This window comes from Heloderma suspectum, chromosome 8 (genome assembly GCF_057233095.1).
Source record: "Heloderma suspectum isolate Gila_16-S chromosome 8, 16-S_ref, whole genome shotgun sequence".
NCBI lineage: Eukaryota > Metazoa > Chordata > Lepidosauria > Squamata > Helodermatidae > Heloderma > Heloderma suspectum.
The window spans coordinates 18,042,953-18,070,128 of record NC_139465.1 but is presented as its reverse complement, the minus strand read 5'-3'; the positions used below and the strand labels follow the sequence as shown (position 1 = coordinate 18,070,128).

The 27,176-nt window shown below is 41.9% G+C and overlaps 1 protein-coding gene across 1 annotated transcript in view; it reads right to left on the bottom strand.

Moving 5' to 3' along the window:
* Positions 1–27,176, bottom strand: part of ITFG1 (integrin alpha FG-GAP repeat containing 1) — a 172,990-nt gene that overhangs the window by 52,413 nt on the left and 93,401 nt on the right. The window contains exons 11-12 of the mRNA XM_084813044.1: positions 5,414–5,564; positions 995–1,103 (exon numbers count right to left, since the gene is read on the bottom strand). Of these exons, the coding sequence (XP_084669170.1) occupies positions 995–1,103; positions 5,414–5,564 (260 nt within the window). The remainder of the gene's footprint in view (positions 1–994; positions 1,104–5,413; positions 5,565–27,176) is intronic.

Here is a 27,176-nt window from a genome sequence, read left to right as displayed (position 1 = left end):
GGGCCCTCTTAGCCAAGGCTAAGATTGGGACCACTTGTTGGATCACACACTCCCTCCCCACCTCCTCTCTGAATTAAAATTTCCTCCTTTCCACCTTAACCACAGTTAAGGCTAACCTGGCTTGCCCCTTAAGCAGGGATGGTCCCCAGGACAAAGAGGGGGAGCCAAGGTCTTGAAGAAGACCTTGCTTGACCTGGGCTTTCAAGGAAGACAGAGGTGGTATCACATAGGCTTTTGAGTTTTTCACGTTCTGCTTTAAGATTAAAAAGAATACACTACACACAAAACCTTGGTTCTTCTTTGGGAGTCCCTGTGCAGGCACATAGATGGGGTTCTGAACCTGCACAGAACATCATTCAGAACCTTCCAGATTAGTTTCAACCTACACATTTTGATGGTAGAAGATGCCCCCCACCCCGAGCCTAACATGTATGTCTAAAGGAGCAGACCCCATGCCTTGCTGCTCAGTTCTTCAACTACCACAGCAGAAGTACTGAAAATAACTTTCTCTTGGAAGCTAGGCCTATTCTTGTTCTTTTCTACTCCCCCACCCTTTTGTCTTTATTTTAACCTCCTTTCTGCACTGTACCTGGAAGTTAATAACAGTAATACTATTACTGTTATTATTTAGTGAGATTATTACTATATTATTACTATAAATATAGTATAAAAACAAATAATAAAACTGCAAGTAAAATCATTAAATACAAGCAAGTGCAAATCCTTTGCTCCTTTTTGTATTGGAGTAATATAAATTATAATGAACTACATATATATATTGGATAGTATAAAAGAGATAGCACTAACATAAGAATAAATAATGCAGATTAGTTATTAACCCTGTCCTCCCACACATACCTTCCAGCAGCATTTCTTTTTCACACCATTACTATACAATCATATTTCTGCTGTTCCTAGGCTTCGCATGCAAATAGAAGCAGTATCAAATTTCCCCCCTAATAGCATTTTAATATTTTCATAGCGAGCCACTTACCAATGACTTTAACAAAATAGGCATCAGCTTCAAAGTTATTTTTTAATGCGTGGATAGCGAGCTCTCCCTTATAATGATTCTTGCTGAGGACAATGATATCCAATATTCCCTAAAGAAACAAACAAAAAAAGAAACCAAGTATAACTAAATGATCTGAGCAGCACCAGCATAGTAAAACCAACAACCCAGCAAAGAATAAAACAAAGTTCCTAGATATGAGATCACAAAGCGAGTTTTAACTTGAAACAGAATTCTAAATCAGAGATGTGAGTCAGACTTGGGATACGAAGAATTTTATATGTTGCCAGAGCCAAGACTTTGGCCACGAGTACACTTGTAAGGAAAAGAAAATTATATTCAGAAGGTGGGAGTAAGAGATATTTTAATATTTTAATGCTGTCATTGTTTTTTGTTATTGCATGTAATGCCCTGGCCACATGCACACGTTCTCTAACTGTGACTAGGGATGTCAGAGAAATCCATAACAGAAACAAATGAGTTCAGATTTCTATTAATCTGACCTGCAGATTCCACAGTGGACCAGCTTTTCCTGAATTCCATGGATTCTGCAGACTTGTGGACCAGTTTTTTACTTTCTGGAATGTTATGCAAATGTAGTCACAGAAAAATATGTAAAAGTAAAAAACACCAGCCAAAAATGTACATTTCCTCCACAGGTTAAGGCATGAAAATGCACACTTTGGGGGGCATTTGTGTATTTTTGCAAGTGCAAATTTGTGCATATTTGGGAAACTAGAAAATGTCTGATTCTGCCAGTGAGTGGACGATGGAAAAAAAGACACCTGACAATCCATGAAATGCAGACGGAACACATTTTATGAAATCTGTACATCCCTAACTGTGACACCCTTAAGGCTAAGTGGCACACACTTTTTAATAAAGTCTGCAGGAGGGTTGGATTATGCACCATTATCCCATTTCTGGTCCCTTGGTCATATTTTGAAAATGGAGTGGCCCATATGAATACAGAAGTTGGCCACTCCAGTTCTTATTATTAGAACTACACATATCAAAAGGAAACTTTTAAAAACTCAGCCAGAATATTTCCAATCTGTTAAAAGGAAAGGGAAGCAATTAGGAATTCCAAATTTTGATCTTCTCAAATTCACCAAGACACTGGATTGGGAGTGTGGGAGGAAGGCAGGAAAAGGGTCCTTCTTTTGGATGGAGAAAAGAATGAAATAAAAATCTCAGGCATGAAATCTGTTCAGACATCACATGATGGTCAGGAGTTTTGAGCTAACCATGTTGGCTTTGTGTGACGTTTGAACAGCCTCCATGGTTAATTGACAGCTGGCATAGAGGTCTGGGGCAAGAACAGCCAAAGAAGGAGTAACTGAGCACCAAAATGGCCAACAGCACCAAGCACCAAAATGGCCGGCAGCACCGAACACCAAAATGGCTGACAACGCAAAAGCCACTGGGATGCATGGCTGCCCATCCAGAGGACCGTGGGTTTCTGAGGGAGGGTGGTTAGAGAATGGGTAGTCTAACCGCATTGTGGAACATGGTACTGCATGTGTGGCAGTAGCAGCTGAAGTGGTTAGTGGTAACCATCATGCATCATGGTTAGCCTAACCACCCTTCCCCAATGTGTGTCTGAACAGGGCCACTAATTTGATTACTCTGACAATGGCACCTTCATCGTCAAGACATCGGGCAGCACAATCTAGACAAAGAAAACAGCTCAATAAAGTTCTATGGGCTTCAGGTTTCCCAAGTCATAAGGTAAGCCATAATGGTGTTATGGGCACTATGGTAAGTATCCAATGCTGGCAGTCTGCCAGGGCTCATCGGGCTGTGCAAGCAGGAATGAACTGCTAGCACAATGGGAAGCTAGCGCTTGCTATAAGAACCACAGAAACCCCAAACGAGTGTTTTCAGAGATCTATGACCAAACAATAATTTTTCCCTTGTATCTGTTCCTTTTGTACTCAGTTTAGCACAGATCTAGTCTGCAGGCATCTGTTTAAGTATAAAATGATGTATTCTGGGCAATGCCATTCCATCCTTCATTATGTTTAACAGGAAGCATGTCAGTTTTATGACTTTTCTGCAATAGGAAACACTGCTGTGCTAAGCAGATATCAGGTTTGTGTTTAACAATGCTTCAAAAGTGTCAGTCTTCACCTCCAGAGATTAGAGAACATGAAAACATTTTGAATGACTTATTTGGCAGAACACGCAGCAAAAATATGGAGATGTACTTTTCACCCTTGGAACTTCCTAATAAGCATGTAGCCGTGGGGAAAGGAAATAAGGAATTACATCTAAAGGAAGGGGCTGGGAGTAGCATTGTGATTGTATATGAACAGACAGAGGTGGTTAAAGGTTCAAGAATGAGAAATCACGTTGGGGCCAGGAGAAATTTGGCACTGAATGTAGAGAGCCAGATGCCCTGTGTGCTCATGTACTATGTGAAAATGAATTATGTGAATATTTGGCAGTCGGGAGGCGAGAAATTAAGCTGGAATCTTATGAGTTATGTTCGCTTAGCTCAGTAAGCAAACGTCCCAAATTTCCTGGGAGGGTCAAGTCACTGGGGTGAGCAAATCATCTGTGGTGTCTGCAGGATAAGAGTGTAGTCAATGCCCAGTTGTCCTGTACCCTTTTAACAACTTGGGGTTATCTGCCTGTAATAATAAAAGACAATGTGGTCTCTGAGCTAGTTAGGTGGACTTGGATTTAGGAGATAAGAAGGTAACAGCAGCCCTGCTGCACTAAAGTCCCATCTAATACGTTATTCTGTTTCCAGCAGTGGCTAGTCAGAAGCCCACAAGCAAGGTACGAAAGCAACAACCCCTCTTCCCCGTTGTTCTGGTATTCAGAAGCATACTTCCTCTGGACATAGCTATCATGGCTAATAGCTCCTGTGAGACCTATCCTCCATGATTTTGACCTTTAAAGCCCTTTAGGGCTTGGGACTGACATGGCTCAGAGATTGCCTCTCCCCATACACATCTCACGAATTAAGATCCAGTTCAGGTACCCTGCTTCGAATACCATGTTTGTGAGAGGTCAAATCAGCCACAGGAAAAAAAAAACAGGCCTTTCTTGGCAGTTGCCCTAGGGTTGTGGGACTGCCTCTCTACCCAGAGGAAGTGTTTCATATGAAAATCCTAATAGCCCCTAGGAAGGGCTGTAAAAATGTGTTTTTATAAAAGTTTTTGTGACCACTACTGCAATTTTAATTTTAATGTTTTATCATCCCTTTTTTTAACTATTGTCAGAAGCCAACTTGGGCATAGGAGGGATGGGATCAAAATACTTAACAGTAATAAATCTAGTTTCAAAACCTAGTGGTGCCATAATATCATGACATGACTGGGGACAACCTGTTCTCTCGAAGCCCGAGATCCCCATCTATACTAGAGGAATAATGACCTACTGGTTTGGAGGACAGACACATAGGTTGAAAAACGCATGTTTGTTGCATTCACACATTCAGTTTTGGAGGCACGCTTTAAAACATCTTTGGTTTACATGTAAAAACAGATGTCAAAAGATCAATAGTCAGCAATAACAGTGCATAAAATAAGTCTGAGAACATCACCTAAACAGACATTTAGAGAGCAATCCTATGGTCCCTAGACAGAGTCTGGCGGGCCATATGATACGTCAGATTCCTGGATCTGAGGTTGGAGGCAGTGCTCTGACCTCAGACTCAGGAGTCCAAGCTCCCTGTCCCCTTCCCCTTGCAGCCGGCAGAGAGAACCAGCTGGCTGCCTCTCCGAGGCCGCAAAGGCACCCTTGGAGAGGACAGAAACGGGGTGTGCTGGTGGTGGGGAGGGGACTGGGGAAACAAGGATACGAGCCTTCCTCAGCCTTCTTCCCTCCCCCTCCCCAGCACCTCAGCTAGATAGGTGAAAATGCCCATCTAGATAAAATGCAGAGTGGGGGGAGCGTGGAGGCGAAGATCGCCTCTGCACTTCTCCCCCTCTGCATAGGATCCCCATCTGCCTCTGAGTTCAGAGGCTGATGGGAATCCTGATCGGACTGTGCCCTTAGAGAACAAGTGGATGCTTTTCTTAGCACTAAGAATTCCAACAGGGTTCCAAGTTTCAGAATACATCTCAATTATCCTGTATACTTCTACCTTAGGAAAGTCCCACACCAATGTAAAAAAAAAAAAAGAAGAATAATTAAACAGCTAGGCTCTTTATTAACATAGATCTATTTAAAGCAGCTGAAATGAAGCATGACTGATCTTCATAAGTCTCGTCAGCACACCCTTCAGTTTTAAATGAATTGTTTTCAATTGACTCGTTTGTTTTCATTATGTGCCGAAGATCGTCCAGTCAAAATACTCTGAAGTGCTAGTTTGGAATGAAACCTCAAATAAGAATAGGCAGATGGCAATTAAGAAGGCAGGAAAACAGCAAAGAGAGCTCAACTCACATCTTCATAAATGTCAAAGAAGGTTGCCACCACAGCATCTTTGATTTGATTTAGATCTGAGAGCTCCCAGTAGACCTTAAACATACGGCGCGCCCCCTCACAGCTTGCATTGTTGCACTCGACATTCTGTAATAGGAAAGCTTGCTGGTTGCTGAAGAAGAAGGAAAGAAACATGTAATGGATTTAGTTCAATTTTCCCTCTCCTCCTCTTGTAAGGTTGACTGTGAGCTCACACCTTCAGGGTTTAAAATGAATGCCCTTAGCCACTTACCTATTTCTCAGAAAGAGCATGGGACACATATAATCCTTGGACTGTGGAGGGTGGGAGTGAGTGAACTTCTATTAAAGCAGCCTTCCCCCACCTGTTGCCCTCTAGATGTTTTGGACTTCAACTTCCATGAGCCCTAGTCAGCATGGCCAATGGTCAGGAATGTTGGGAGTTGTAGTCTGAAACATCCGGAGGGTCCCAGGCTGGGGAAGGCTGCACTGACAGAAAATCCTCCAGGAATTTTTCTTCAATTTTTTTTTTTAGCATTCTAGGAAACCTGGGACACCTCTTCCAACACTTAAACATTTTTTTAGACTGTAGGCTCATCAAAGCAGGACTAGTCTCCCCCTGCTTACTTACATTTCCCTGTAAAGCACTATACGCATTGCTAATACTATATTACTTATTAAGGGAGTGATCCTGATTTTGGGAGAAGGAAACACACACAAATAGAATGCTTTTATCTGCAAGTCAAGTAATTTATATTGTATTGTAAGCTTTACTTCCTCCTCCCTGCAAAGATCTTCAAATATATGATTCAGATGTTTTCCTCTCAACTCCACATTTTAATGAAGCTTTTCATTACCATCATAACAAGCTTATTCTTAACACACTTCATGAATATTTACATATTTACACCCAGCATGAGTCAGGATTATCATTACATTGCATCTCCATTATTTCATGTTCTGTCTCAGCCAAATATCAGCACACACATTTACTAGCTTATTTCAATTTCTTTGTTATGTATCCTATCAATGCCGCTGTTTAGATGCGACAAAAGGTGACATGCTGTGTGCTGACAATTGTCTAGAATTTTTCTCATCCTTTTGATACATTCCTTTATAAAGACTGTTTGGAATTTTGCAGATAAAACTGCCAAAATGCTTTTCTCCTCTATTTGGTATGATTTTGCCATTTTTGACACTGGGATGCCAAATTATTAACATTTTCCAGAGATGTTCAAAATGCTCAATTGTGAATGGTAGGAAAGGCAACCATCTATCTACCATTTGTATAATGGTGGTACACATGGGGTTCATCTATTTTTTTTTCTCACAACAACTATGAGGTAGTGAAATATTCCAGAGGCATAGCCATACTAGTCTGTTACTGCAAAAGCACTCAGTTGGTTTTGAGGCACCTTAAAGAATAACAGATTTATGATGGAGACACCTCTTCCAACACTTAAATTAAATTTTAAGTGTTTAAATTTAATTTAAGTGTTTTAATTTAATTTAATTTAAATTTAAATTAAATTTAAACACTTAAAAACATAAATCCCATTTTATAAAATGGGATTTATGATCCCATTTTATAAAATGTGTAAAGTGTTATTCTTGGTTGGCAGATATTTAGACAGATAAATAGACAGGTTCAGAATGTGTATGCGTATAAGTGTGTGTGTGTGTGTGTGTGTATACATACATACATATAAGGGATGGGTGAACATGTGATGTTTATGCTCATTGAGGTTCTCTGAGTTCCTCCTTGAAGCTTGGTTCACTTTGTTTGCGTTCCCAAAAGCAAGCATTTCTTTTTATTGGGAAAAATGTGCATTTTTAAAAGCGCATACCCGAAATGCACACTTTCCCTCCATAGGCTAAGGTGTGAAATTGCAGATGGGGGGGGGAATGCACACTTTAGAATGAAAACACAAGTTTGGTAAATCGCAAAAATTTCATGAGAACTGCACTCCTGCTCGCATCTGGGATTGCGAACGGGACACATTCGCATGGTTTGTGAAAAGGAACAAATTCTCATACATCATATATATATATATATATATATATGTGTGTGTGTGTGTGTGTGTGTGTGTGTGTGTTCTGTGTGTGTTCTGTGTGTAGTGTGAGTGTATCTATAAATAAATAAATGATAGGATCAGAAGGCCATGAAAGGTAAGAGGCTAGTGGGTCTATGAGATTTGCCTTTCCATTTGACCCTTCAGTTTACTTCCACCCCTCTGTTCAGGTGTGTGTAATTATATGTATATATCTGCCAACTGCATCTGATAAGGTGGGCTCTAGCCTATTAGAGCTTACACCATAGCAAATTTATGTAGTCTGTTGTAAATCCCACTGAAGATCAAATAAATAAATAAAATACACATTGCAATCTAAGAGGTCAGTACATCTTCCACTGGTCAATTCATCTTGCCTATAGTTTTGTACATTATGGTCCACAATTTAAAGGGGAAACAGGTATTCAACTATGCATTTATTAGTATCATAAATACATATTTTGACTGTTTTACTGGCCACAGTATAAATCTCCAGATCTTGAGTATTTGAGTCCCTTCCCTTCTATGAAGAGCCCCAGGAAAACCTATACAAATGTGCATCTGAAGATGAGACACCTGGGACCACTTCAAACATTACAGCCCACAGAGGGAGCCTGCTGAAAAGTGCCACCATATGGTAGTGACTTCATATGATGGTACTTCAGGAAGGGTCAGTAACATTTGAAAATAGCTCACAATAGTCTGTCAGCAAATGCAGAAAAAACATAACCTATGAGATTGTTAGTGACACAAACGCGGCAGTGGTATCAATTTTTTCATTGTGTCATGCAGATCACACATTTTGACAGAGAGACTCGCATCTCTGGTAGAGGGGAGTTACTTTTTTTTTAAAAAAAAGGTGTCCATGGCATTTAAAATGGCATGTTTTGTTTGACTAAGTTTCACCAAATATAGGTTGCATAGTATTAAATGAAAAATACTATTGCTACAAAGTGCAATAGTGTAAAATAAATGTTGTTTGGTCCAAGAAATGTGAAAAATCAGTATTACTGAATACAGCATATATTTCTGTTATGACCATTTTATATGAGCAACAGTCACTTTAGACATTTTTTTTCTTTAATTGTTGGCAGACTAAATCACATTTTTCAGTTTGCTATTTGTACAACTGTTTAATTAATTGTACATAATTTAAACTTTAATTATTAATTTTAAAAAGTTGGAGATGAGGCTCTCTGTGACAACTTAGATTCAGATGACTTGGATTTGGATATTAGTGATGATGACATGGAAGCAGCCTAAGATACATTACTGTCATCTCATGTTTCACAGCAGTATTTACTCTTTGTGCACTGCATTTATAGCAGAAATATTGCTTTGAACTTAAGACTGGTTTTTCACATTTATTAGAACAAAAACCATTTCTAACACAATATGGCAGTTTGTGGCAACAGTATGGTTCACATGAAACCATACAACCCATATCTGGCATGACTGTAGTAAAATAATCAATGTCACTCAATCACTGGGCACCATTTTTTTAAAAACTAACTCCACTCTGCCAAGGATATGAGTCAGCCACCATCAAAATACATAATCCGCAAAATCTAATGAAAAAATTGGTATTATCCTCATGTTTGTATTACTAATGGTCCCACAGAATGATATTTGCTGACAGACTATAATGTGGATACCATCGGTTTTGCAGGGAGAGCGCTTTTCATTTCAAATGCTACAGCTTCTACATGCGGCTTTATGCCAGTGTTGCTGCTGGCACTGGTTAACAAAGCCACTCCACATTATTGAGGGTACTCAACCGTTGAGCAATTTCCAATTGTCATAAGCACCACACAGAAGCATTTTTCAGCAGGAAAGTTGAAATCTTTCCTTGTTCCCTGTCTCAATGTGTGGCAGTGAAAAAGGGGCTTTGGGGGTGGGGGGAAGAAGTGGCTATGGTGAAAATGGGACTATGCTGTCCCCTGAAAGATGAGGCAGGAAATAAATTTAAATAAAATCAACTTACTTCAGTGGCGATCTGCATGTTGGTCCTTTGTAATTATCTATCTGTCCACTATGGCACATTAGCCAACATTCTAATTTAGACTGAGTAATTGAGTAATTTGGACTACAGTAGTGATATTTTAACTCTACTTCAGCATACACTTCTTTTAAAGGCAAGAAACCAAGTTAGAAACTTGTTTTATAGTGAAAATGCAATTGATTAATTGCTTTTCCTAACTCTATAGCAATTCAAAAACAAAGCATAGAACATATGCTTGCATCCTGCTCTTTTAATACGATAGCTACATCAAAGAGATTCATTGCTGAAAGTAACTGCTCCTGTCAGAGTAGCACATGCCAGAAAAACTACAGTCATCCATCAGTGTCCTTTTTCAAGTAGAGTAGAAACAATACCTGTTGCATTTTCCCTTTATTTCCCTTAGCTGTCAAATTCATGGAACTTCTTATTGGTGAATGCATTAGGTTACTGGAAAATTCCCATGGCTTTGAAGCCTTTCTTACCAAAATCACTCTAACAACACAATATAGCTATATATACAGATATGATCAAAGCAAACAGCCTGAGATTTGGCAACAGATGGCCTTCCAGGAACAGTATTTGAGAAATTTCTCACTCCTGGGGGGTGTTTCCCCAGTGATTTACTCTGAGCTGGCTACGTGTTGAGGTCGTTAGTGATAGATGACCTCATGGCCATCCAGCAGCCACCCCAGAGCTTATCAGGGAAAACCTGGATTTCCTGAGACTGCTTAAAGTCCGATTCTTTTCCTTAAGTTGGGTTCTCTGCAGTATAGTTGTTGTATGCCCCAATCCCCGCATTTAGCTCAGGTATGCTAGCCCTGCCCAGGGCTGTGCCTTTCACCGTGACCTCGGTTAAGAGGTGTTTCCTGTCTCCCATCCCTGTGCTTCCTAGCACAAACCAAATAGTGTCTACTCAGAAGTAACACCCATTGTGTTAAATGAGGCTTGGGGCTCGTTGGGAAGCTTGTTTTACAAATGTGCACATAGGGAGTGTTTCTTTCGCCCCTCCATTACCGCAATCATGCACAGCAACGGTCTACAAAGGGGGCTTGTTGGGAGGCTTGTCTTACAAATGTGCACAAGGGGAAGTAGCTACTTCACACTTTCCTTATGGAGCCTTGGGGGGGAGCCTCTCTTATTGGTTGAGCCGCCCCTGCCACTCAGATGACGTTCAATCCGCCCCCCCCCCCCCCCCGCGAAGTAAGCTATGTGAAGCCACTTAGAATGGTGCGATGTACACCCTCGTGGAGCCCGGCCCAGACCAAAAGCAGCTCCTACAAAAATGCAAATGAGCCACTCCTCACTTCTCCTTCCATTGTTGTGGAAACAGGGCCGTGGTTAGCTCCAAGCAAAAATATTCCAGGGCATTTCTACCACGCAAACTTCCTTGCTTTATTCGGTACAGTTCTTGCTATCATTATGTACAACGCTTCTGGTGTCCACATACCAACATAGTAGCCTGGGGGTTCGCACAGGCATGGTTTGTCCACTATGTTCCAAAGAAGTCATTGTTCAAAAAACATTAAAATTGGACATGCCTGGAACAAAACCAGCACCCAGCTCAGCCTAAAAAAATAGTAAGTTGATGTAAGAAAATATGAAGTCTCTTTACACCTACTCAGACCATTGGTCCATCGTAGCCTAGTATTTATTCTGACTAGTGGCAGCTTTCCAAAGTCTTATGCAGCCCCCTGACCCAAGATCCTTTTAAGTGAATGATGGGATTGAACCTGGGACCTCAGACAGAAAGCATGTGCTCTACTGCTGAGCTACAGTCCTGCCATGTTTCTTCCTATCCCAGGTGCTGCAACCTTGGAGGAAGATTCAGATTCAGACTTGGAGGGGGCTGATCTGAGGCCTGCTCAGGCTGTGGAATCTCAGAATGGTGGGAGTTCACCTCCGACTGTCTTACCAGTGGGGAGAAGGCCAGAGGAATCTGACACTCCTTGCCAGCTGCAAGAATCAACCTTGGAAGAGGCGTCTAAAGCACAGGAGCCTGAGAGATTTCTGTGGGAAATGAGGAAGTGAGGGTGTTGGGTCTATCTCCTTTGAAATGTTGGCATCTAAACAGAATAGAGGAGACGCCCAGATAGGCGTAGTTCACCATTACAGATGAAGTTTTCCTGCAGAGATAGGTGCCCTGCCTCTGTTTAAAAGCTGCTGCAGAGGCCAGAGAGCTTCATAGGTACATCTCTATTACTGGAAAAATCCTTTTGCTTGGACTATACCTGAGCCCTGAACTGTTGGCTTGCCTAGACTCTCATGCTCTTAGGACCCTGTCTGGGATTTTACTCCTGAACCATGAACTCTTGTAAGCTTAGAAACCTGTGTCTTTGATAAAACCGACAGACTTTTTGACCCTGCTCCTAGCTCCTGCCTGGATTAATGGCTTGGAACTTAATGTGGAATTTTATGACCCTGCCTCTGGCTTCTCTATAGGTTATGTAATTTATTGGGACTGAAAGCTATGTAAAGCTTCTTGACCATGGACTCTGCAGGCTTGTTTGTGTTGCTGTCTTAGTGCAATAAAGACAGTTTGCTGTTTATCTTAACCTGTGCTAAGCTGTTGGCGTTTCAAGGAAGCCAGTCCTTCCCCAAATTTGGCAAAATCAGGAGGAAAGGCAATGAATGGAAGGCATAAAGTGAGACAAGCTCAACTCTTACACTATTACTACTACCTCTCTGCTAGTTACTTTTAGAGCTAGGACAGAGCACAGTTAGTGAGGAACCACAGGCCCAGAACCTGGCATACTCATGTTGCTGACAAAGCCCCAGGGCCCCAGCAGGGTCCATTGTGGACATCTGACCTGGATTGGGCCTCCTTTAAACAATTTTTTCCCTGGTGCCAGGATGCCATTTAAATGCCCCACAATATCCCCCAACAGTGTCACTCCAGGGCCTTATGTGAAATTAACATGGCAGCCTGCAGTGGGGGTCTGGGAGCTGGGATTTTAATTTCCCACCATGCTCCCAATGTATCATTGCTCCATATCATTGTAGGAAATGTAGCATAGTGACTCCCAGGCTCCTACTAGTGGTTTACTGGTGGTGTTCAGAACACTACAGCTGCTGCCTGCCTCACTGGAGGGGACAATGACACACACACACTGATATAAGGGGGGAATCAGAAAGCACTTTTCAGAGGGCTCCCTCAACTGTGCAGCCAGCCCTGAGTGGTCTGTTATGAAGTACCCCCAAACTCTGCTATTTTGGGAAGACAGGGTGCGTATCTGGAAGGGGACTAGGGGTTTTTTGGTCTTGGAGAAGAGCAAAAAAGCAGGTCCAATAGGATAGTGAGGCCTTCAATAGGCAGCTGCAGACTTCCAGCATACAACTTTCTGGCCAGCCATTGTGCTCCGATTGCCTTAATTCCTCTGTGTTAACACTTGCAAATTTCAGTTCTTGCCTCAGGATAACAATCACAGAAGCCCCTACCAGAAATATGCACCCATCAACTCCCATCTTTTCCTCACATCAGGAAAGAAAGAGGAGCCCATTGTCTTCTTTCTTCCCTTAATGTTTGATACCTAAAAATCCTTCTCCCAACATCCATGACTGGTCTTAGAAGAAAGACTTGTTTTATTTTATTTTGATTACTAAATCCTGAGAGAAGAGAGATAAAAAGAGCAACCCAAATTCATAGTGCAGAGAGGGAAAGAAGGAAAGAGATTCCTTTCAACCTTTCTGCTCAGGAGAACAATTCCCTTTCCTCCCGTTCCCCCGTCTTTCCCAGAAGGAACTCAATAGAGCTTCCCATCATTTCACAAGTTAGCAGATAAGGAGAGGTAAATCTTTGCATTATCTTCTATTTTCCTTCTAAGTACTCCATATGCCAATTATTCTCTTTTCCTCCCTTTTTCCACTTTCTTCCCAAACCCCTGCCTTTGCTCTAACCCCTTCCTCCAAAGTCTCTCACAATTCCCCCAAAGAGTCTGTTTCACCCCCAATTCAAAAATCCCAAGCTGAAAGTTCCTTCTTTCCCCCCACTTCCTCAATGATCAGCCCCCCCCCGACCTTGCTAAGAGTTAAAATTGCTATTTGAGGTGCTGCATTTCTATCAAACCTCTTCTAAACACACACACACACACACACACACACAATTTTCTGTTCATCCCAGTGTGCTTCACTACTGACATTAAGTGATTATCTTCAACCTCCTAGGTGTTAATGTATGATTCTAATTCCCCAAACATATGTATGGTTCTAATTCCCCTGTTGTGTGATTTTAATTCCTTTTAAATTCTTCCTTAATAAATCAAAGAATTGCTTTCAAAGACCTTGTTGTGGTCTCTGACTCTCTCAGCTTTGGGGGATATCAGGTTTTCCTAAGTGCCCAAAGTTCAATGCCAAAAGATCCCTCATGTATGTGTTTGGTTACACATCACAGTAATTCAAGTCTATGCCCCAACCACTGAGGCCGAAGAAGCTGAGGTTGATCGGTTCTATGAAGACCTACAACACCTTCTAGAACTAACACCAAAAAAAGACGTCCTCTTCATCATAGGGGATTGGAATGCTAAAGTAGGAAGTCAAGAAATCACTGGGATAACAGGCAGGCATGGCCTTGGTGTACAAAATGAAGCAGGACAAAAGCTAATAGAGTTTTGCCAAGAGAACATGCTGATCATAGCAAACACTCTTTTCCAACAGCACAAGAGGCGACTCTACACATGGACGTCACCAGATGGTCAATATCGAAATCAGATTGATTATGTCCTTTGCAGCCAAAGATGGAGAAGCTCCATACAGTCAGTAAAAACAAGACCTGGAGCTGACTGTGGCTCAGATCATGAGCTGCTTCTTGCAAAATTTCGGCTTAAATTGAAGAACGTCGGGAAAACCACTAAACCGTTGAGGTATGACCTAAATCATATCCCTGATGAATATACAGTGGAGGTGAGGAATAGATTTCAGGGATTAGACCTGATAGACAGAGTGCCTGAGGAACTATGGACGGAGGTCCGTAACATTGTTCAGGAGGCAGCAACGAAATCCATCCCAAAGAAAAAGAAATGCAAGAAAGCCAAGTGGCTGTCTGATGAGGCTTTACAAGTAGCTCACGAAAGAAGGGAAGCGAAAAGCAAGGGAGAAAGGGGAAGATATACCCAACTGAATGCAGAGTTCCAGAGAATAGCAAGGAGAGACAAGAAGGCCTTCTTAAGTGAACAATGCAAAGAAATCGAGGAAAACAACAGAATGGGAAAGACTAGAGATCTCTTCAAGAAAATTGGAGATCTCAAGGGAACGTTTTGTGCAAAGATGGGCATGATAAAGGACAAAGAAGGCAGGGACCTAACAGAAGCAGATGAGATTAAGAAGAGGTGGCAAGAATACACAGAAGAACTATACAGGAAAGATCTTCATGTCCCTGATAGCCATGATAGTGCGGTCACTGAACTTGAGCCGGACATCCTCGAGAGTGAAGTCAAGTGGGCCTTAGGAAGCATTAGTAACAATAAAGCTAGCGGAGATGACAGTATTCCAGCCGAGCTATTTAAAATCCTAAAAGATGATGCTGTTAAAGTGCTGCATTCAATATGCCAACAAATCTGGAACACTCAACAGTGGCCACAAGACTGGAAAAGGTCAGTTTACATTCCAATTCCAAAGAAGGGCAACGCCAAAGAGTGTTCAAACTACCGCACCATTGCGCTCATTTCACATGCCAGCAAGGTGATGCTCAAAATCCTACAAGCTAGGCTTCAGCAGTATGCGAACCGAGAACTACCGGAAGTACAAGCTGGGTTTAGAAGAGGCAGAGGAACTAGAGATCAAATCGCCAACATTCGCTGCATCATGGAGAAAGCAAGAGAATTCCAGAAAAACGTCTATTTCTGCTTCATTGACTACGCTAAAGCATTTGATTGTGTGGATCACAACAAACTGTGGCAAATTCTTAAAGTGATGGGAGTACCAGACCACCTTACCTGTCTCCTGAGAAACCTGTACGAGGGTCAAGAAGCAACAGTAAGAACCAGACATGGAACAACCGATTGGTTCAAAATTGGGAAAGGAGTACGACAAGGCTGCATATTGTCACCCTGCTTATTTAACTTATATGCAGAGTACATCATGAGAAATGCCGGGTTGGATGAATCAGAGGTCGGAATTAAGATTGCTGGGAGAATTATCAACAACCTCCGATATGCAGACGATACCACCCTAATGGCAGAAAGCAAAGAGGATCTCAAGAGCCTCTTGTTGAGGGTGAAAGAGGAGAGTGCAAAAGCTGGTTTGAAACTCAACATTAAAAAAACTAAGATCATGGCATCTGGCCCCATCACTTCCTGGCATATAGAAGGGGAAGAAATGGAAGCAGTGACAGATTTTACTTTCTTGGGCTCCAAGATCACCGCAGACGGTGACTGTAGCCATGAAATTAAAAGACGCTTGCTCCTTGGGAGGAAAGCTATGGCCAACCTAGACAGCATAGTAAGAAGCAGAGACATCACCTTGCCGACAAAGGTCCGTCTAATCAAAGCTATGGTTTTCCAGTAGTAATGTATGGCTGTGAGAGCTGGACTATAAGGAAGGCTGAGCGCCGAAGAATTGATGCTTTCGAACTGTGGTGCTGGAGAAGACTCTTACGAGTCCCCTGGACTGCAAGGAGGTCAAATCAGTCCATCCTAAAGGAAATCAACCCTGAGTGCTCATTGGAAGGACAGATAATGAAGCTGAAGCTCCAATATTTTGGCCACCTAATGCGAAGAGAAAACTCCCTGGAAAAGACCCTGATGCTGGGAAAGACTGAAGGCAAAAGGAGAAGGGGACGGCAGAGGATGAGATGGCTAGATAGCATCACGGATGCAATGAATATGAACTTGAGCACGCTCCGGGAGAGAGCACAGGACAGGAAGGCCTGGCGTGCTATGGTCCATGGGGTCACGAAGAGTCGGACACGACTGAACGACTGAACAACAACAACAATGTGATACGCATGTCCATGTAAATCAAAGCATACTTCGTAACAGGCCATAATGAATTGAAGGAACTCCCAGCAGAAAAGTTTGGGATGCCACTATATTACATTAATGAAGAATGTTTTTTAGCACTTAAACACTCAAATACCTCCCCACTTCAAAGAAAATTCTTACCCTGAACAACAGCCCTTTGTGCATGTGATTCCAAAAAAGTGTGTTGGAACCTTCCAGCCAATCACAACAGCTACTGGAGAGGCTGCTACAGCGACAGTACTGAGCGCAAAAGCCCAAGCAGAACAAGCCAATTATGAGTGGGCGACTACTGAGTGACAAGGTGAGACCAGCAGGTGGGTCCTGAAGACAGACAAGATTTCAGCTGTGAATCTCTTTAGGAAAGAGACTGGGAACTGTTGTTCAAAAAACAAACAAACCAGCAGTTGTCTACCAACACAGGGGTGAGAAAACCTGCTCTACTACTGGCAGAAAAAGAATGAATGCCTATGGAGATAATGGTAAGATGCAGAGATAAATCTCAGACCAATGTCAAGCTCGCAAACTATATTAACATGGTAAAATGCTGAGTTATGCTAATGTTTTCAGTCCATTTCAAAACAGTTAACGTGAAATACTGAGATACAGTTGAGCAATATAAATCTAAAGGAAGAATTTTGATTTAGGAGTGAGGAGCACTGTCTGGTCCTCTCAGCTGCCAACCACACCTGACCCTTCCTTCCTTTCCCTTCTGTGTGTCTTGAAATAACTTGGAAGAAGGAAGAAACAGTGACCAGGCTGGCTGTTTTCATTTTCAAGAAAAGGAAAAAAAAAGAAGAAGAAGGGACAACTGACACAGGGACATCCCAAAGTGGTGGTGGGGAAATCCTTGTTTCCGTGGAGCTCTCATGATACAGTACAGTATCATACGTTTCACTGCATACCACCAGCTGCAGTATTTATAGCAGATTCTTGGTCTACACATACACCAGAATGGGGATAGTACAATGGATTGTACCAGTTCAGGGTGCTAGAAGAACACAATTTTTCAACGTCTCCCTATGTGAAAACTCCCTGCAAACAGAAAATCAGAACAATGGGCAAAATGTTTAACTAGAACCTTTTTCTCTGATGTGCTAGTTTATTTTGCCAATAGGCAATGGTTCTTTTTGGATATTCAGAGGCAATGAACACACCAATGGGTGAAGGAAGAGATTTATTAAAGAGAAGCAGATTAACAGAAATAATTGAAGCAAAGAAAACAAAGGACACTGTTATAGCAAGATCATAAAACCTAAGTCCTTTCAGCCACTGGGAACCCCAGCATCTTATGAAGATCAGCAGCAAACATGACCCCATAATGGCTGGGCCATGCAGCATCTGTTCCGGATTGGTTCTGCCTTGGGAGGGTTCCACAGAATCATACACTGCCCCCTTGATCCCTCCTATTCTGGACACAGGAGGGAAGACTGGAAGAATACCAGCTTCAGCAATTGGCAGGCAGCTACCCCAGATAACTCCCGTCTCCTCTCAAGGCTAACCTTAAGATTAGAGTTAAGGCTTTATCTACCAGCCTCGAGCACAGCGTCAACAACCTTAGCCCTGGTATACCTCCCCCAACATCAGCTCCACAAACAGGTCCATTGGCACTCTAGACATGGGCATGGCAATTCTGTGCACCACTGACTCCTCGATATACAATGGTCTTCCGCATTTCCACTACATTATTTTTTTTAAAATGTCTTTTTAATGGGTGAAGCATTACTACCTGCAGCCCCTAGCTGCAGGTACTAATGTTTCAATACTACCACTTAATTCTGCTTCATTACTTTAGGGTGCAATCCTATGGCTGCTAGACAATGTCTAGAAGGCCATAGGATTTTTCCGTTTCTGGGAACTGAGCTCAGAACCAGGGCTCCGAGCTCGGTTCCCAGAAATCCAACTCCTCACCCCTTCCCCTGCCGCCTTGTCATTGCGGTTCATTCCCAGCTCCACGCTTGGAAGAGCAGTGCGGAGTGGCTGAAAATGGGGCATTCCTGGGGAGGGGACTGTGGAAGCACTGTTACGATGCTTCCTATGCCCAGCCTCCCCCACCCCCGCTTCGAGGCACCCCAGCTAGACAGTTGAAATTGGCCGTCTAGCTGCAAATGCAGGGTGGCTGGAGTGCAGAGAAGATCCCCTCTGTGCTCTGCCTGCCCTGCATTGGAGAGTTGGCCGCCTCCAACTTTGGAGGAGGCTGTCTATCTCCATAGGATTGCACCCTTATTTTGTTTTATTTACAATATTTGTATACTGCTCCACATCCAAAGGTTTTGGAGTGGTGAACAGCAAATAGGATAAAAGAACAAAGACACTATGTTAAAATAATTACTATTTTTAAAAAGAAACAGAAGTCTGATAAAACATATACTACCAGTGGTGCACAGAGTACTGATAAAAGAAACAGAGTTCTTCATGTGTACACCCATCCCAAGGCTTAACAATGATTCACTTATGGTGCAATCCTATACATATCTACTTAGAAGTAACGCCCATTGAGTTCAACAGGGCTTACTCCCAGGTATGTAAGGACAGAATTGCAGCCTGATTGATTTAGTTAATGGCACTATATCAGATTTTAATGTAAAGCTGCTATCATTTTTGGAAACTAGTCACAGAAAAATATATATGTTACTTTTAATTTTCAAAGTTCCAAATAAAAGATCAAGTACAACCCCCTGCCCCTGAATTTAAATAGATTTTACTTTAAAACAAAAACCCATTGCATTGGTCAAAACCTTGTGTGTGTGTATTCATGTTCTCATTATGGGAAATTTCAAAATTTAAAGGCACATTTTAAAAGAAAAATAGTAATGCAACTATAAATCTGTCAGTTCAAAATGAAACAAGCAATTAAATAAGGCTTGACAGGTGAAGGAATGTGAAGGTCCACCTCTGAATTAAATGATTTCAACACATTCATGCTGTCAATTAGTTACCTGAAGCTCTTAATGTTCTGTAACAGGCCTGGCACATGATAAGGCCATCAATGGAGGGTAACGCTATGATGGCTACTAATTATCAATGGCTATATATTACATCCAGTATCAGAGGCAGTATGCAGGTTGCTGAGGAACATGTGCAGGAGGGTACTGTTGCCCTCATGTCCTGCTTGTGGGATTCCCATGAGCATCTGGTTGGCCGCTGTGCGAACAGAATGCTAGATTACATAGGCCTTTGGTCTGATCCAGCATGGCTGTTCTAATGGTCTTATACTAGATGATGCTGGATCCCTTCAATTATGGCTTCCAAATCAAAACCCAGCCTCAGAAACATGTGCTCTGCCCCCATCACTCTTTGCCCCTTCCTTTCTCTTCTTCATATTAACCATGGTTTTGTATTAAACAGGCATCAACGTAAACCGTGGTTAAAACAAACCAGGTTCCATTGTAACCATGCCCCTCAAGCCCTACTACGAATCTTATTTTCAAACTCTGGTTTACACGGTTACTATGGTCTATGCTGGTATACATTTAGTGCACAACCTTGGTTAACACTGGAAAGTGAAGGGAAGAGGGAGATCTCACTTGAGAGAGCAGAGGGTGTACAATCCAAGTTTGACTCACAATTTCCAAGCCATGATTTGTAAGGAGCCAATGTTAAATGTGCATGGACTTAAGACAAGAAAGTAAATAACCTTATTCAAACCATGGACACACAACCTATGCATATGCATGCACTCATACACTTAAGAGTATTCTCTCCTCCTCCCCACACCCTAGTAACTCACCTAGGAAATAAATCAAAATTGCTCCAGCAGCTTCATGTTGTATTATAAGTATCCCTTCCATACAGTGCCCAAGAATAATAATAAAAAACAGCAGCAAACTACTCTGAATCCATTTTTGAAGATGATGATAAAAGCATATAATTAAGTCATGTCTGTGTCACAAGGCCATTATATACATCAGCATGGCCCTGGATGAATAAAAGGCTACATGGCCCCATTTAATTCTACTCTGTTACAGATCCTAGCAATTAAGAACTAGGCTTCCTGGACTAGTAACACAATCCTGAGCCAAAGGTTTGCAAAAAAGCTCTTATCACTTAATCACAGTAATCAATCAGCAAAATTAGATCCGTGGTTACTAGTATTAAAAGCTGGGAGGAAACTAAATGGCTTGTTTCAATTCATGATGTAGCCTTAGCAACATGTTTCTTCCTCCTTTCCCCCTTTTGTTGTGATTTCTTGGTGAGTCACCTAATAAGGCTCATGGAAGTAATCTAATGAATCATGTGAAATGAAAGGTATACTTGCTTCAGTACAGTGAACATTCCTTGTTATGTTAAAAGGCGGCGGGGGGGGGGGGTAGGTGGGCGGGGAGATCCACAGAGGGCACCAATTATTTCTTTAAGGAACTGTGCTCCAGTATGTTCTTTCTGATTCGCTTAGGTCAGCAGGAGATGCCTTGCATTGCATCCTGTCCTTTTGCTCAGGTGAGGCTGACCAGGATGCAGGACCAGGCTCTCTTTCTCTAATACGCTCCCTTAGGTCTGCCTGGCCCTCTCTTTGCCGTCTTTCCAGCAGCAAGTGAAAATGTTTTTGCTTTTAAAGGCATTTCTCCTTGGTTGGTGCTTATGCAATTTGTAATACTTTTAGCCTAGTGCTATTTCAGTTTAGTTGGCTCTTCTGACTTTTTAGAATTGCTATTTCATTTTAATGTTCTATTAATGTGGTATGATTGGTATCTGGTTTTTAATTGTACAATGGATTGAACTCCATTTGGCAGTCAATGCTGCTTACAAATGTTTGAATAAAAAAATATATACCTTGAAAACCACCTACAATTTCTGTGGCAAAATATAATTCTTTCTGAAGCTATCATTAATTTCTCTTTCACTCTCTCACATGAAGTTTTATTATCTTCCTACTCCCTCCCTCTAACAGCAAACTCAGGTGGTAAGTGCTGACTGAACTGTAGCCAAAATAGGGCTACTAAGGATCAAGAAAAGAAAACTTAAGGCACCACCCTGCCCCAAAACACATCCATTGAGGACTAAGCATACTCAGTAGCCATGGAATGTGTTGGGGGATACCCTCTCCTGGAAAACTAGGGGCTTGGGGGAGAGTGGAAAACCCCACTTCAGCTCATGTTAGCTTAACAGTAACCTGGAGGAGGGCATGGTGGGCTGCCATACTGAACCGGAGCACTCTTACAAGAAGAGGAGGATACACTGAAAACTTCCATTGCAGGTCCCACTTGTATTATTACTCTTCTCTTTGGACAGCATGATCCTATGAGAACCTGCACAGTGGCAGCTATTCATAGGAGCTGGTTTAATGGTCTTAGTGACTACACAAGGGGAAGCATGCTCCCTCTCATCTGTACTGGGCCCTGTTCCTGAATGGGTGAATACTTTCTTAGACTCTGTATAGCACAGCTGTGCTATACAGCTGTGGGGAACAGCGGGTAGGGAATATGCAAAAGACAAGGTATGAATAACTTTGATATACTTGATCATGTGAAACTGTTAAAAGCAAGTGTGCACAGTTAACACCATCCACTTTTCAGGAAACAAACCTTTGTTTCACTGTAAATACAAGGTCAGAGCAGAAGTAACTAGGGTTAGGAGACTGTGGACACTCCATGAATCCTTCACATTCCCTTTCATTTTTGGAGGTAATCATATTTAGTGTTACATCTGCACCACTGTTTTTGCTAACCATGGTGAGTTCAAATCAGTGTGCAAACCTTCTTCAAATAACCATGGTTGCAAACTGAAGTTTGGACCTAGACGTGGTTAGTGAAAACAATGTTGTATAACACTAACCATGGTTAACTTTGAAAATGAAACAGAGGGAGGATATTTATATGTGAGAGGGGAGAAGAGAGAGGCCCACACATTCTAACCATGCTTAGATGATCAGGCAGCATGACACCTGCACCAGGCCTGTGCTACCTATGTTTGGAGGCAGGAAATGGCTGTGTGGAAAAGAATCTCCTGTGGATGGGGCTGCAGACACTTGAATGGGTATTTTTCTGTCAGCATCGGAATCTCCCATACAGGGATTATGCCCTTTTAGGCAAGAAATAGGCCAGCTAGCTGCTGCTGAAAATGTAAGACCAAAACACAGCTCAGGCTGCTTCCAAACAATGAAGAAGCTCAGCTGAACAGAATAGCAATGTTTAACACCAGAAGACCATCTGTTTGATCCCAAGACTGGATATTTGACTCATATGATAAGACAATCTCAGCTAATTGTCCCATTAAGTTGTTTCATATCAACACTTCTTGGGCAAAACAACTTGTTTCTTAAGTACACTAAGCAATGCATCTGATGAATTTTGGTTTGCTGTCTGCTAAATCACCAAATGTTTTTCTCCCTCTTGATACATTCCAATACTAAAGAATTCCCCGGCCCCGTTAACAAATTATATCAGTTGTAACAATTTCAGCAAGTTAGAAACATTTTTAATAGCATGAACGAAGAGTTCTATTCTCATTCCCTAGGTGGTACTGAACTCATCAGAACTAAAGCAAATCCTTATTATACATCAAAATGATGTTCCAAATGTGCATCCAAAAGTTTCATACATATATTCAAAGGATATTTGGCGCTGAACACTTTAAACATGCAGAGAAATAAGATAACCCTCTTTCCACCCATTCCTGTGCATAAGCACGGGTTCGAGAACACATGACAACTACCTAGTCAATTGCTAATCTGATTTTTAGGCCACCTATACATGACAAATTTTATAACAATTACAATAACCTTGGTTTTATATTGTAGCTGTTAACTACTGTCAATATATTTCCTCTCTAAAATGGCATGCTAAGTGTTTCATGTTCAGAGCCTCCCCTGGCAATTATCAGCTCAGATTTTACAAGAATTTATAAATATTTATAACTACCTTTGGCAGTTCGTTTGCTGTTGGGGGAAATCTGATTTTATTTTTAAACCGCCACTCTTTTTGAGAGAATATCCATCCACCCACTCACATATTCTAGCAGGTTAAGTTTTTAAAATCCAAATTCTAATATATTTAAAGGCCATAAGAAAATATAAAATTGTTTAAATAGAAGAACCATGGCAGAGTTCTGGAACGGATGTCACTCCTCTGTGAGCTTCGTATCTGAATGATCACCAGTTTGCTTAGATGTGTGCTGTCCCAAAATTTTGGGGAACAAAAACATTTTCCAGCATACATAAAAGATGGATTTCTCATGCATTAGTTACATAAAATTATTTATTTTCCTCCAGTACACCATTCTTTGTTTTCTATCTCCTGTCCCACCCCCACCCTGCAACACACCAAGGAACTCATCTTCATTCTATACCCTTCCTGTTATCTTTCTTCTTCTCTGCCTGCATGTTAAAATGGGCTGACATCTCAGTGAAATTATCTTCAATTAGGCAGCTGTGTACAATTACTCCTTAAAAGTCAGAACGATTTGTCTCCTTGAAAAATCACTTGCTTTCTTAAAAGCTTTTAACTTGAACTAAAAGTAAGGCATTCATTAATAAACAATTCTTAACTGAACCTTGAAATCACCCAGAATTAAGAAAAATGTATCTTCCTTCTTCTTCACATACAGCAGAAAGCTTCCTTATTTTGGGGAGTGTGTGTATCTTCCTTGATTATTATAATCAGTCAAGTCTTTCAGCACTTGCTTTGAAACAGAAAAGGGCCAGTATTATAGATACAACACCAACACACACTCACAATGTATTTGAAAGGCTCTTTGCGGTTGTAAAGACATACTTGTCAACTCAGAAATGAGTGCCACGCATATTCACACATCTAGCATAAAATGATCAAAGAACAAAAGCTGCTAATCAAAGCCCAACATCTTCCTATCACAAACAGTGATTTATACCGAGGGTGATAATGCCTCATAACACAAACCTTTAGACTCCAGATGAGCAAGCTTGTTTTGTTTATGCTTCAAGATGCATTAGCCCACATATGGGCAACATGTAGCTGAACCACATTTTAAGGAGCAGGCTTTACACATATGTATTTTGTAACATTAAAGAACATTCATCTATAAAGGTGCACCACTGACGTGCCACTTGCCAAACAAGGGCCACATGTTGCCTAAGTTCCATCGTCTACCTGTAGCCACTACAGGCCATCAGGTCCCCCTTGTCCTTTGTGCTAATGGTCAGGGGCCAACCTTAATTCATCAAGGTGACACCCATCTTACTAGGTATTGATTTGTGGCAGTTCTATGTCATGGACTTTCTTCTCTGAATGTATCAAAGAATTACAGTGCCTACTCTTTTAGGGTCATTGCTGCTACATCAGCAGCTGAATGGGATTGTCCAGGTCCAACACAGCCCCTGGGGATGTGGTTGGCACAGTCCTAAAAAGTCTACATTTGTTCTGAAGGGGCAATTTCCCTAATGCTGTTTTCTTTAACTGCAGCCTGTGGCACAAGGTACATCTAGTTCTGCAGTCATAGCACTGTGCACTGAGTGGGATGGTATGTAAAGAAAGTCTGGAAGACATTCCTGGCTTGGGGTGGGATGCTGGTTAAACGTCTCTTGGCTCAGAGAAGCATGTGAAATATCGGGCACCAATGCTACAGAGGGAGGTTGATGAATGAGGGTCCGAAATTTCACTGTTATACAGCCAGGCAAAAGAAACTCTGAAGTGTGGGCTCACCTTGCATGGTGCCAGCAGTAGTTTTTTGTCCTTTAAATAGTCTGATGGAAGTTGTTGGGAAAGCATGTGTGGCAGGGTGCAGTTGGTCACAGAAAGGTGAACAAGGCACTGCAGGCCTTTAAGACTTTTTGTGGCAGACGTGTAATCCAGGTCCTGAAATGTTTCCCACAAGTGAGCTGACCTCTTCAGGGTGGATGGTACACACATTTTAGATAGCAGCAGTGACATTTGGTTGGGCAATTTGCAGTCTGGCTGATGGACTGCTACCGCTTCCAGTTCTTTGGCAGTGGAGTCACGCAAGCTGAAGCTGTGCTCCTCCAAAGCATTGCTTTGGCGTTGCTTAGACATTTCATTAATGTCATAAATATAGTAAAAAAAATGAATACACCAGACAAAAGCAAGATAATCTATTGTGCTTGAGGGTAAGCTAGACAGAAGAGAAATCTCTACCACACCCTTCCTTGGTAGGGCTGCAGATAACATGAAAGTGCAAAACATGGCCCCTCCAGGAAATTCCTGACTTGTGTGGCAGATAACTTCCTCCTACAGAAAGTAGAGGAAGGAACTAGAGGATCGGCTATCCTTGCCTGGATCCTAACCAACAGAGATGACTTAGTGGATAAAGTAGCAGTTACAGGAACTCTGGGGGAAAGCGACCATGTTGTACTTGAGTTCTTGGTTCTAAGGGAAGCAAAAGCTGAGTGTAGTCAAACGCGTACCCTGGATTTTAGGAAAGCTCATTTTAATAAACTCAGAACAATGATCAGTAAGGTCCCATGGCAAGCCACTCTAACAAGAAAAGGAGTCCAAGATGGGTGGGAGCTTTTAAAAAAGGAAATTCTCAAGGCACAATTACAAACAATTCCAACAAGAAGAAAAGGTGGAAGACAACAGAAGAAGCCAATGTGGCTTCACAAAAAGCGCAGAGATTACCTGAAAACAAAAAAGGACATATATAGGAAGTGGAAAGAAGGTCAAGCAACAAAGGGAGAGTGCAGGCAGGTAGCACAGAATTGCAGGGATGGCGTCAGGAAGGCAAAAGCTGAGAATGAGCTGAGATTAGCGAGGGATGCTAAAAGCAACAAAAAGGCTTTCTTCAGCTACATGCAGAGTAAAAGACAGAGGAAAGGAATGGTGGTTCAGCTATTAAATAAGGATGGCAAAATGATAACAGATGACAAAGAAAAGGCAGAGGTGTTCAATTCCTACTTTGGCTCAGTCTTCTCCCAAAAGAGGGTCTATGACCCCCCTGGCAAAAGCGAAATACTGGCTGAAGGGGCAGGATTGCAACTTGAGATCGATGGGCATATGGTCAAGGAACACTTAATGACTTTGAATGAGTTCAAATCTCCAGGGCCAGATGAACTGCATCCTACAGTAATAAAGGAACTGGCAGAAGAACTCTCAGAACCGCTGTCTATTCTCTTTGAGAAATCATGGAGGACAGGGGAAGTGCCGGATGACTGGACGAGGGCTAATGTTGTCCCTATCTTCAAAAAGGGTAAAAAGGAGGAACCTGGGAACTACAGACCAGTCAGTATGACATCAATCCCAGGGAAAATTCTGGAGCAGATGATAAAGCAATCCATCTGTAAGCACCTTGAAAACAATGCAGTGATTACTCGAAGCCAACATGGATTTGTCAAGAACAAATCCTGCCAGACGAATCTGATCTCATTTTTTGATCAAGTAACCTCCTTTGTGGACTGTGGGAATGCTGTAGACATCATATACCTCGACTTCAGCAAAGCTTTCGACGAAGTGCACCATGATATCCTGATGAGCAAACTAGCTCAAAGTGGGCTAGATGAAACAATGATCTGGTGGATCCACAGTTGGCTACAGAATCGAACTCAAAGAGTGCTTATCAATGGGATCTTCTCAAACTGGGGAGAGGTAACAAGCGGGGTACCGCAGGGCTCAGTCCTGGGCCCAGTGCTCTTCAACATTTTTATTAATGACTTGGAGGAGGAGGTGCAGGGAATGCTGATCAAATCTGTAGATGACACAAAATTGGGTGGGATAGCTAATACTTTGGAAGCCAAAACAAAATTCAAAGTCATCTTGATAGACTGGAGTGCTGGGCAGAAAACAACAGAATGACATTTAATAGGGATCAATGCCAAGTTCTGCACCTAGGAAAAAGAA